Source organism: Salvelinus sp. IW2-2015, linkage group LG27, assembly GCF_002910315.2.
Source record: "Salvelinus sp. IW2-2015 linkage group LG27, ASM291031v2, whole genome shotgun sequence".
NCBI classification, from domain to species: domain Eukaryota; kingdom Metazoa; phylum Chordata; class Actinopteri; order Salmoniformes; family Salmonidae; genus Salvelinus; species Salvelinus sp. IW2-2015.
The window spans coordinates 17,143,111-17,156,176 of NC_036867.1; the positions used below are offsets into that span (position 1 = coordinate 17,143,111).

The 13,066-nt window shown below is 42.2% G+C and overlaps 1 protein-coding gene across 16 annotated transcripts in view; it reads right to left on the reverse strand.

Moving 5' to 3' along the window:
• Positions 1-13,066, reverse strand: part of si:ch211-285f17.1 (sickle tail protein homolog) — a 223,209-nt gene that overhangs the window by 31,983 nt on the left and 178,160 nt on the right. For 15 of the 16 annotated variants that reach the window (XM_070435437.1, XM_070435445.1, XM_070435442.1 and 12 more), the window contains 2 exons: positions 10,455-10,653; positions 8,511-8,604 (listed from right to left, as the gene is read on the reverse strand). In XM_070435437.1, the coding sequence (XP_070291538.1) occupies positions 8,511-8,604; positions 10,455-10,653 (293 nt within the window). Of the gene's footprint in view, positions 1-8,510; positions 8,605-10,454; positions 10,654-11,632; positions 11,718-13,066 lie in introns of all 16 variants that reach the window. The other variant, XM_070435443.1, reaches the window with a different exon arrangement.

Genomic DNA, 13,066 nt, shown 5'->3' on the forward strand with positions numbered 1-13,066 from the left:
TTCAATAACCCCACTAATCTAGTTAACCCCCAACACATCTGGGAACAATCTCTTAGAAGAAAACAAAACAAATGGAGACCAATAGCAGAAATACAATCTCACTGATTTCTTAGAGAAGACAGGACAATGGATAGCCCTACTGAGACGTGCAGCAGTGTTCTACCACTCGAAACACTGTGTTTAAACAGGTGCAGGCCTCATTTGGTTACTGTACTTGCTCTTTTCCTAGAATGCCAGTGTTTGGCTTCACAATTAAGAGAGCCGGCTAACACAAGGAGGCATCAGAAAGGCTTATTTGTCTCGAGCATGTTTTAGAAAAACATCTGCACTCTCAGCTTCACATCTGTCAAGAATAAAGCCACTTGTGTGTTTGCGTGCACGCGCAAATTTGCGGGTGTTAAAATAAAAAGTGTTGTGAGTCTTATATCTGAGTGTTGATTCGGGAGTGTTAACCAGATGGTGGTGTTGTTACACGACTGTGTTGAGTTAATTTCCATTAACTCTGGGGCGGCAGGTAGCCTAGTGGTTAGAGTGTTGGACTAGTGACTGAAAGGTTGCTAGATCGAATCCCCGAGCTGACAAGGTAAAAATCGGTCGTTCTGCCCCTGAACAAGGCAGTTAACCCACTGTTCCTAGGCCGTCATTGTAAATAAGAATTTGTTCTTAACTGACTTGCCTAGTTAAATAAAGGTTTAACTCTGAGTGAAAAAGACATGGGAGAGGCCTCTTCACCTGCATGCTTTGTTGCAGGTTGCGTTTTTAGAATCGTTTGTTTTAATATCTATGTTTCTAAATAGACATTGATTGATTAATTGAACTTTTGCTACACAAAGATAAATGACCTACATGTTTCTAAACTAATCCAATTTGTAAGTGCTTGGACTTATTTCACCCGTTATTGAGATGGTTATGCCAGTTCAGATGGTTTAGGTAGTCTCTTTATCAATCTTCTCTATGTGGTCCCTGGAAGAGGAAACAAGACCGTGGACCGAAGCACGTTTGTTTGAAATGGAAAAACGTTGCGGCAGCTATTGGTATAGAAGAACATCGAGACAAAACAGCTGCTTTACAAGTGGGAAGCACTGTTGAGCGCTACATCCCGCAGGGTTCGGCTGATTGTACGCAGATTCTGACAGCCGGTTAAATAGCGTCCCTTGAGAGGGCTACAACAAAATGTATGCCTGGAGAAGTGCAGTATTATCATAAGAAGACGTATACTTGCAATACAGAGGAATGGAGAGGAAAAAGAGAGGCAGAGGAGGTCTAAGAGAGAGAGGGGGAGGAAGAGGGTGAGCTTGAGTCGGTTATAAATGGCTGTTAAATGATGGTATGTTAAAGAAGAATGGTAGAAAGTGTAAGCAGAGTGAGCTGTACGCCGGATCGAAGACAGGAGGAGAAATGGAAGTGAATGAGGGCGAAGTATCTGAGTTGGTAGGTGTGGTGAAGTTCTCAGAGCCCAAGGCTTGCACCGAAGGTCAGGATAAAGATGAGTCTTTGGAAAAAGTGGACCCTTGCCTTTTGGCTGATCCATTTGTGGATTCATGGTGGGTGAAAACAGAGTTGGGTGCTGTGGAATCAGAAGTGGTCTTGTGATAATTGTTCGTTTCTGGTCAGAGGGAGCAGGCACTCCGCGTTAAGCGAATGGGGGCGAGAGATGTGAATTGTTTTGCCCTCAAGAAAAGGGTGCCATTGAAAGGAGTGATTACTGGGGTAGCGGTAAATGTGAAAGTTGACCAACTGAAGCGGAAGATTCCCGGTGTTTGTGATGCTCGTCGTTTGGGCGGCGCGAGTGGTGAAACAGAAGAGTCGTTGTATGTTCTTTTGAGTTTTGATGTTGAGTCTTTGCCCGACAAAGTGATGTTAGGATATACGTTTTTGTGCCGAATACATTACGTTGTTTCAGGAATCAAGCTTATCGGCATGTGTCAGCAGTGTGTAGGAGGGAGGTTCCTAGGTGTGAAGAAGGGCATGAGACAAAGGAATGTGTAGCATTGGGGAAAGTAGTGGTATGTGTTAATTGTAGGGGTGCCCATGGGTCTGGGGATCAGAAATGTCCAGTGCGAGAGAGGCAGGTTGAGGATTCCAGGGTTAGAGTAGTGCAGAAGTTTTCACTGCCTCAGCATATGACGAAAGTAGAGGAAGATGGCTCAAACGGAAAGGATCCTGGGAGGAGTGGTGTGAGTAGTAGATCTGTACCAGTACAGAGTGATAAACCAACAGTAAGATTGGATTATAGGCATTTATAGCCATGTTTATCAACTGTACTGCAGGGATGGAAGGTCAGTCGCAGAAAATTGAGGTTGTGGTGGCAGCTGCAGAGAGGTTTTTGCGTGTGCGAGACTTGACGTCAGAAGAGTTACAGGGTGTGTTACGTGGTGGTGTCCCATCCTTTCAGGCTGTTGGCCCGAAGTAGGACTAAATAGATTTAAATAGTAGGGTGGTATTTTTTTAGTGTAGGGTTAGATGGTAGGGCATTTGTTGATTAATTTAAAAAAATATATATTTTAAGCAAAGTATAAGGGACTTATACTTCAGTCTAGTAGGTGGCGGTAATGCAACATTTATTGGATGCCAACCGCCGTTAAACCTCAACGAATAAAAATATTCCCTACCTTGGCAGTCATTCTAACTGCAGATTGCGGGTGATTTAAAAAGTTTCAATCGTTGGCTATCCTAACTTCAACAGAAATTATATAACACTTTGTAAGCCAGCATTATATGACTTGCCGATGTGGCCTGCAAACCAGGAGTTTCAGACCAGTGTGTTAGGGTAAAACTAGACTTTCGAAGTATGACATTGTAAAAAAAAAAAAAAATGTCATCAGCGTTACTTTTATGATAAAATATTCACTTATACACTCACTGACAGCCATCGAAACACAGTCATGGTACCTCTAAAATTCACTTGAAAGGCACCCTGGGAAATAAATATGCAAATACAGTAATATTTTACACGCTACAGTGTTAAAACATCACCCAAAAATGTGTTACTGTAACACGACAGGTGTTAATTCCCTAAGCCTGAGAAAGTGTAAGAGCATCAGCTCTAATAAAGTGTTAATTTAATTCTGAATTTGTAACGCCCATTGTGTTAGGGACCCAACACTATTGGGGTGTTAGTTTATCAATACTTTGAAAAGTGTTAGTTTAACACTATTTCAGTAAATCACATATAATTACTAAGAAACTGTTCAATTTAACACTGTGAGTGTAAAAATGATGATCGCAAATTTGCTTTGTGAGTGTGTGTGTGTGTGGACACTTCAGCATTAAAGTGTGTATATGACTTTGCCCGGTCTGTATTTAAAGGGAAACCTGCCATAAGCTAATGGCTCATTTGCATATCATAGAAAAAAATTACTGGACTAATTTGTTTCCTTTGTCAAATTCAAACAGAGAAACTATTTAAAGACCAGCAACTTGAAATCCACTTTAGTTTTCAGAATACTATACACAATTATAGCTGTATAACTTCATGAGCAGGTCCTTCAATGAGGCAATCTGTGATTGGTACAGTTGAAGTCGGAAGTTTACATACACTTAGGTTGGAGTCATTAAAACTCGATTTTCAACCACTCCACAAATTTCTTGTTAACAAACTATAGTTTTGGCAAGTCGGTTAGGACATCTACTTTGTACATGACACAAGTAATTCTTCCAACAATTGTTTACAGACAGATTATTTCACTTATAATTCACTGTATCACAATTCCAGTGGGTCAGAAATTACATAAACTAAGTTGACCGTTCCTTTAAACAGCTTTAAAAATTCCAGAAAACGATATCATGGCTTTAGAAGCTTCTGATAGGCTAATTGACATCATTTGAGTCAATTGGAGGTGTACCTGTGGATGTATTTCAAGGCCTACCTTCAAACTCAGTGCCTCTTTGCTTGACATCATGGGAAAATCAAAAGAAATCAGCCAAGACCTCAGAAAAAAAATTGTAGACCTCCACAAGTCTGGTTCATCCTTTGGAGCAATTTCCAAATGCCTGAAGGTACCACGTTCATCTGTACAAACAATAGTACGCAAGTATAAACACCACGGGACCTGTCTCTTATACACATCTAGATGTGTATAAGAGACAGGCACGGGCGTGGCAGCATCATGTCGTGGGGGTGCTTTGCTGCAGTTCACAAAATAGATGGCATCATAAGAGGGGAAATTATGTGGATATATTGAAGCGACAACTCAAGACATCAGTCAGGAAGTTAAAGCTTGGTCGCAAATGGGTCTTCTAAATGGACAATGATCCCAAGCATACTTCCAAAGTTGTGGCAAAATGGCTTAAGGACAACAAAGTCAAGGTATTGGAGTGGCCATCACAAAGCCCTGACCTCAATTCTATAGAGCATTTGTGGGCAGAACTGAAAAAGCATGTGTGAGCAAGGAGGCCTACAAACCTGACTCAGTTACACCAGCTCTGTCAGGATGCTGTCTCTTATACACATCTAGATGTGTATAAGAGACAGGTCTGGTTCATCCTTTGGAGCAATTTCCAAATGCCTGAAGGTACCACGTTCATCTGTACAAACAATAGTACGCAAGTATAAACACCACGGGACCACACAGCCATCATACTGCTCCGCCATCATACCGCTCCCGTTCTGTCTCCTAGAGATGAATGTACATTGGCTGTCTCTTATACACATCTAGATGTGTATAAGAGACAGGCATGTGTGAGCAAGGAGGCCTACAAACCTGACTCAGTTACACCAGCTCTGTCAGGAGGAATGGGCCAAAATTCACCCAACTTATTGTGGGAAGCTTGTGGAAGGCGATCCGAAACGTTTGACCCAAGTTAAACTATTTAATGGCGATGCTACCAAATACTAATTGAGTGTATGTAAACTTCTGACCCACTGGGAATGTGATGAAAGAAATAAAAGCTGAAATAAATCATTCTCTCTACTATTATTCTGACATTTCACATTCTTAAAATAAAAGTGGTGATCCTAACTGGCCTAAGAAAGGGAATTAAGGATGTCAGGAATTGTGAAAAACTGAGTTTAAATGTATTTGGCTAAGGTGTATGTAAACTTCCAACTTCAACTGCACATCAACTTTTTGACTTTTAAATAAAGCCATTCATTTTTGAACAATATTTGTTGCTGTTTGAATCCCAGATTGCACTTGTCAATACTGCCAGTGTCATATTGACTCTGATGAGAGTAAAGTCCATACCCTAACTCATATGGTCTGTATTTATGCTGCAATAGTTTATGTGTCGGGGCCTAGGGTCAGTCTGTTATATCTGGAGTATTTATCCTGTCTTATCCAGTGTCCTGTGTGAATTTAAGTATGCTCCCTCTAATTCTCTCTCACTCCCTCTCCTCCCTGGGGGGACCTGAACCCTGGGACCATGCCTCAGGACTACCTGGCCTGATGACTCCTTGCTGTCCCCAGTCCACCTGGTCGTGCTGCTGCTCCAGTTTCAACTGTTCTGCCTGCGGCTATGGAACCCTGAACTGTTCACCGGACGTGCTACCTTGTCCCGGACCTGCTGTTTTCAACTCTCTCTCTCTCTACCGCACCTGCTGTCCCTAACTCTGAATGCTCGGCTATGAAAAGCCAACTGACATTTACTCCTGAGGTGCTGACCTGTTGCACCCTCTACAACCACTGTGATTATTATTATTTGAACCTGCTGGGGGGTGCGCTTGTGTGTGTTGGAGACGGGTGCGTGAGTGTGAGTGTGTGAGTGTGAGTGTGAGTGTGAGTGTGTGAGTGTGAGTGTGAGTGTGAGTGTGAGTGTGAGTGTGTGTGTGTGTGTGTGTGTGTGTGTGAGTGCCCATAGATCTCAATTGCATAAAAACAATTGTCCGTCATTATATATCATAGCAAAACATTTTCCTGGATCTAATTTGATTCATTTGTCAAATTAAGCAGAGAAAGTATTTGCAGACCAGCCACTACAAATCCACATTAGTTTTCACAATATTATACACAATTACAGCTGTATCACTTCACGAGCAGGTCCTTAAATGAGCCAATCTGTGATTGGTACATCCATTTTTTAGACTTTTACATAAAGCCATTGATTCCAGAAGAATACAACCGCTTTGTTGCTTTTTGAATCCCAGATTGCCTTTGTCAATATTGCCAGTGTCATATTGGCTGGCTCTGATGAGATCAAAGTCCATAGCCTAACTCATATGGTCTGTGTTAAAAAAAAAGGTAATCTGTGATTCAAAAAAACAACAAAGCAGTTACCCTGGCATTTAAAGAGACACGCAACTTTACCTAAATCATACACCAGTGCCTGACCAGAACAAATAAACTCAAACTTGTGTGTGTGTGTGCGTGCGTGCAAAAAAACAACAACGCCGTAGGTCTCCTGGAGTCGTCTGGTGGTCTAGTGAAAAAGAGTGTGCGTGAATTGCTTCTGAGTGTTAAGCTGATAAGACAGCTCATTTGTTCTGGGTTGCGTAATGTTACGTATCCATGTAGTGTGTGTGTGTGTGTGTGTGTGTGTGTGTGTGTTCACGTTTCATACCACAGCTCATAAAATATGCCTACTCCGTGTTAAACGATCAACTTCGAGTTTTATGCCACACATGCAGTAGTTGCTTTAGAACTAGTGGCTTCTCCTTTGTTTCCTATGTGTTCCAGTCATTTCAATAAAATACTACGCAGTGTATTCATAGGTTATAGAGGCAGACCGAAGCACAGTTTCATAAATAAGATAAGTGAGAGAATCAATAATCAATTTTAAGTGAGAGAATCAATTCAAATTAAAAGTAGACTCAATATAACTTTATTTATCGCTGATGTCCAGTACTAAAGTCAAACACGGTAGAATCTGAACCCACACTCCACTTCCCATAAAGCAAAGCTACCGGCTCTCTAGAAAGACACAATGCATGATGCTGGGGGCTCATTGAAAAAAAGAATTGTGATAACTGCAATAATATTCAGTATTATTGTGTGCGTGCGTGCATGTGTGTGTACGTGTGCACACTGTGCTGCATGGCAATCCAAATCAAATCAAGCTGTATTTATACAGCACATTTCAGACGTGGAATGAAACACAATGTGCTTCACAGGAAAAAAATATATAAAAACAATGAAAATAAAAACTTAAGTATTTACTACACAAAACATAAGAGGACAAAAAGCATCCCAAGGAAAAGCAAAGCTAAAAAGGTGTGTTTGAAGATCTCTTTTAAAAATGTCCACAGTTTCAGCCCCCCTCAGGTTCTCTGGCAGGCTATTCCAGAGGCTGGGGACATAGTAACTAAAGGCTGCCTCTCCATGCCGCTTGGTCCTAGGCTTTGGGATAGTTTAAAGGTCAGTGTCAGAAGACCTGAGGGACCTACTGGGTACATAACTTAAAAGCATGTATTCTATAATGTATTCTAAAACTCACAGGCAGCCAGTGCAGAGACATTAAAACCGGTACAATATATGCTCTCCGTCTGGTCTTGGTCAGTACCCGCGCTGCAGCATTCTGTATGTTTTGCAGTTGACCAATGTCTTTCTTGGGTAGACCAGACAGGAGAGCATTACAGTAGTCAAGTCTGCTTGTAATAAAAGCATGGATGAGTCTCACCTTGGAAACGTTCCTCAGGTGGTAAAAAGCTATATTGCTCACATGGAGACTTCTCTCGGCTAGATAGATAAAGCATCGGAGAGGATTAGGGAGGACAGGGGTCAGCTGACCAGAAAGGATTTGGGGAGGAACACACAAGGAATGAGGTCTTTGCGCTTTAGTTCCGCTACATCAGCAGGAAACCAACAGGAGGCAGCAGCCTTGTGGGAGATTAGCAGGAGATTTGGAGAAGAAAAGAACAGCCCTGTGAATGGAGTTCAATTCCTTTCGGCGAGCTGCACTAAGGCACACACAAGGCTCCCTCCATCCCACCCGAAATTAGGCACGGAGAACAGAAGACTCCCATAAACAGATTAAGGAAGACGGGGGGAGGTGGGGGGGGGCATTCCACTACCCAGACGCTGAGAGGGAGGGATGAGAGGGAGGACAGGAGAGACTTTAGGGAGGGGAGGATAGAGGGAGGATGAGGGGAAGGAGGGTGAATAAAGAAAGTTAGGAGAAGAAGAGGGGATTATTAAGAGAGAGGAGAGGAGAGGGTAGGATAGGGGGGAGAGGTAGGGGTAGGGCCCCCATAGCCAGTGTTATTTGTACATTAGACTAACTAGACTGGCCTATTCCCTACTGGAGCTGTTTCTGTGGGAACGGATGGCATGTTGCAAATAATAATACCTGTCATAAATAATGTACCTTTTTTTACACAAGCACCACAGTAGGTGTGGACTTAGTAATTCGACTCTCTATCTTTCTTTGCCCAGACAGGAATGTAATAAGGAAGACTGAACCCTACCACTCTGTCATCTGTTGACAGGTTTACCCTTCAGTAAGTCTGGGTTTGGGATAGAGCTGGTTCTACCTGCTGTAAACCCTCCAGATGCCCTGCTAGCCTAAAGTTAGACCAGGGGCTCGCCTGGTTCAGTATCCCAGTTTAGATGCTCCTCAGATGGGTCAGTACTCACCCTGGTGTCAACGTTGGTGGGTCTGGGGCCATGACTGAAGGCCTGTGCTGGGTCCTTGTGGTACACCTTCAGGCAGGAGTGATCCGTGATATTCCTGTGGGGGGAGGGAGAAACATCCAGAGGGAAATGAGGAGGCCAGAATATATCACTATTGGATAGTGGTCTCCTATACCCAGACATTGGTGTGTACTCTGACATGGCTATGTCGTACACAGTCCACAGTCTGCTGTACTGAGCCATCCCGGTGTTGTGTCAAAAAGTGTCCAGTAGGCCCGAAACGTGTCCAGTGGTGTTACAGTGAAAAGGATCCCTCAAATAAATCAATAAAGCTTCTTCTGGTCTTTGTTTTTTCCGTGTCAATTATTGCTCCTGTGCCGTCTACTACTGAGGCAGCCGGCGAGGAATGAACATTTACATTTTTACATTTAAGTCATTTAGCAGACGCTCTTGAACACAGTGATAACTTTTACAGCCCTGATTAAAAAAAAGGTTAGAGCTAGTCACAAAGTACACATCACACCGCCGCAAGAACACTACAGATTGAGATCGAGCCAGAATACTTGTTTTTTTTCTTTTTTTCACTTTGAGCCTTCAAAATCACAGGGGGAGGACGGCTCACAATAATGGCTGGAACGGAGCGAATGGAATGGCATCAAACACATGGAAACCATATTTATTTGTATTTGATACCATTCCACTGATTGCGCTCCAGCCATTACCATGAGCCCATCCTCCTTAATTAAGGTGCCACCAATCTCCTGTGTTCAAAATTAATTATAATCGCCCAGTGTGCTGTAAGCTTGTATTCTACAGAAATATGAATATTTAAATATACATTTTTTTAAATGTAAAAACAGGTCCTGTATGCACTGTCAATTCATTGCCCTGGGTATTGAACAGTAACTTATATCTATTGTTGAATTTTATGATGTACCAGGAAGTGGGCAAACTGGGTGAAGGTGATTGGTGACGTGACTGTGTGTGGGCATGACCGTGAGGGCAAGAAAACCCTTGTCATTGTTGTCTTATGAGTCATACCCCTCTGGAAAACTCCAAAGAACAGAGACGACTTATTGTGTTTTTAAAAGGCCAGGCTAATGACAAAGCTACATGTGCCAAGAGTCACTTTCTGCACAGAGAGGAGAAGACACCACCGCTTAACACATGGGACACTACCACTTAACACACCCTGCAACTCTTCTGACGTTAAGTCTCGCACACAGAATGTGGCCAAGTTGGCTATAGCTCACTCACTCACTTTAAATCTGAGGCTCTGGAAGAAACAAGACTGTTTATAGGTTATTTTCCGATCCTTTTGTTCTGCCAACTGAGCAGCGATGAAACGTGTCAAAACAAATGAATTCGGCCACAGCTGAACTTTCCACTTTCTTCTACCATCACATGGGTGTAAATGAGAGGAAAAAGAGGCTCGGAGACTGGTTTCGACCCAGATGGCAACCTATTTTCTATGTAGTGCACTACTTTTGACCAGGGCCCATAGGCAAACCGATAAGGCTCTGGTCAAAAGTAGTGCACTATATAGGGAATAGGGCACCATTTGGGACTCACACGCGGTGTTGTTTGGGTTTGTTTTGGTGGTGGTGGAACTGAAAGGTTCTTCCACTACTGTAGGGCACCACATCCTGAGCCCTTTCATCCACACAGCTATTGAGTTGACTGAAAAGTGGGGAGGAAGATGATCTGTAGCAGGCTGCTTGCAGCCCGGGTCACTTCCTGTGCTGGGATAGCTCATTAGAGAGGAAGTACTTAAGGGAGATAGGAAGGCTGCTGGGTAGCTCTGAGGATCTTACACGGGTGAGACTGAGACGACACATTGGGAAGCAACCCCCAAATAACCTACTCTATAACCCAGTCTGGGAAAATAGAGACGAAACACCCACACACACATAGGTACTGGACAAAAAAAAAAACACACCCATTTACCTGACGTCGGTGAGCTCGTAGTACATGTTCCTCATGTCGTCTTTGACATAGACAGCCACACTGGGAGACTCCAGCATCTTCATGGTGAGCTGCTGGGGAAAGGCACTCACAAACAGAGCCCTGATGGTGTCTCCACTGGTGATCTCATTGGGCATCCGGATCTGCTTAGTCTCGTCTCCGTACTGCAGGTACAGCACGCCTGGGGAGAAGACAGGGAAGGAAAGGGGGTTAATGGAGGGTTACTGAGGGGTTAATGACTGGTTGATGATGATCTGGTGGCTCTTAACACTGGTGTGACACCTCTGTAGCTACATGGTTGTGTATTTATGTACTATGGTGCTTGTCTTTCTGTACTGTGGCCCACCTAACTCGTGTGCAGTTCTGTCCTCTTATGTGCAGTCCGACATACACCACAAACACTACCTTTACTGTTTTTACAATGAGTAACTACAATATCTTTACTGTATTTACAAATGAGTAACTATAATATCTTCACAATATTTACAAATAGTAACTACAAAATCTTTACTGTATTTACAATGAGTAACTACAATATCTTTACTGTATTTACAATGAGTAACTATAATATCTTTACAATATTTACAAATAGTAACTACAAAACCTTTACTGTATTTACAATGAGTAACTACAATATCTTTACTGTATTTACAATAAGTAACTATAATATCTTTACAATGAGTAACTACAATATCTTTACTGTATTTACAATGAGTAACTATAAAATCTTTACTCTATTTACAATGAGTAACTACAATATCTTTACTGTATTTACAATGAGTAACTATAATATCTTTACTGTATTTACAATGAGTACCTACAATATCTTTACTGTATTTACAATGAGTAACTATAATATCATTACTATATTTACAATGAGTAACTACAATATCTTTACTGCATTTACAATGAGTAACTATAATATCTTCATTGCATTTACAATGAGTAACTATAATATCTTTACTATATTTACAATGAGTAACTACAATATCTTTACCGCATTTACAATGAGTAACTATAATATCTTTACCGCATTTACAATGAGTAACTACAATATCTTTACCGCATTCACAATGAGAATTTAGAGAAAGGTGATCAAGTTAAAGACCCATAAAACCATAAGCATCGGTGTGTATGTGTGCATGCAGGCGGATGCATACCGTACGTGTGCTTATGCAGTTCGTAAGTCATGTGGGTTGTATGAGGGTGAGGTTGATGTGGGATGGGGAAGGAAGAGGGACGTGGCTGTGGGTTGTGGGTGGGAAGGGTGAGCATTAGCAACGCATCCAACAGACAAGACACTGAACTCCTGAACTCTGGGTGTGGCTTCTGTCCTGCACTCCACCAAAGCGTATGAAATACATTACACACTCACAAACAACACACCCTTGGCCACAGACAAAGACATACATTTTCAAAAGACTTGGAGCCTTGACGCCTTTAAAGATGTTATATGTCCATACGGGACAGTGCAAATAAAGAAGCCTGTGAATATTGTTTTCTAGTCAAAGCCTCGTCATCTGACGTATTATAACAGATACGCAGCTTATACATGAAATAAGAGCTTCCTGTATACAATAGGGTACATACAGTACACATTGTGTATCATTTAGGATCAGTCACTATCTAGTGTACTGATAGAGAGGTGCTTTTCCTAACACGGAGTGGCTCCATAAAAGGAGCGGACTAGTAAAAACGGCTACATGTTTCAAGTAATGTAATACAAGATCCTACAGGCTCTTTTAAAGAGAGGGAGGGACAAATGCAGGAAATAAAAGTGCTGAGCCATTCTATGGCACATACATCTATGGCTCTACTAGGATAGACTTGTAACAACTTAACAAAGTCTGTTTGTGATCTAACTCGCTCCTCCGTTGTGTATTGTTATACTAGCAGTCTGGCTTTTCATTAAGATGAAGGACCACACAGACCCTCCTAATACGACGTGTGTTATTCAATGGCTGAATTTTTTTTTTTTTTAATTGAGCTTGACTGACGAGATAGTGAAGTGTTAGAAAGAATAGGACGAGTCAAAGGGAAGTATTCGGACCCATGCCGACTCTGGCATACATGTGTGCTGAGGTCAGTGGCTGAAACCGCTGGACCACACAATAGTGTACAATTTTTATTTTTTTTACCAGTGCCCATAGTGACTATATAAGGAATAGGGTGTCATTTGGAACACACACTTGGCTTCATATTCTATTATACATGCAATGGAAAATTCCCTCAAAACCAAACTTTAATTAGCTCCTGAGACTTTGGATGGCTAAATTCTAGCGCAGAGTTGGATCGCAGGGCTGTATGTGGCCGCTGATTGTCTGGTTTCACTCTCTAAATCAGAACCAAATGGCGTGGCTGCACAGCAAATGGTCAGGGGAGAACGTACTCTGTCTACAGCCCAAATGGCACCCTATTCCCTATACAGTGCACTACTTTTGACCAGAGACCTACGGGCCTTGGTCAAAAGTAGTGCACTCTAAAGGGAGCAGGGTGACATTTGGGACGAAGTCTTAGTTTCCAGGGCTTGCTGCTAGGTTTTATGACAGTCAGATCCTATTCCAGACTCTGCTCTTATGTATCTCCAAATCGAA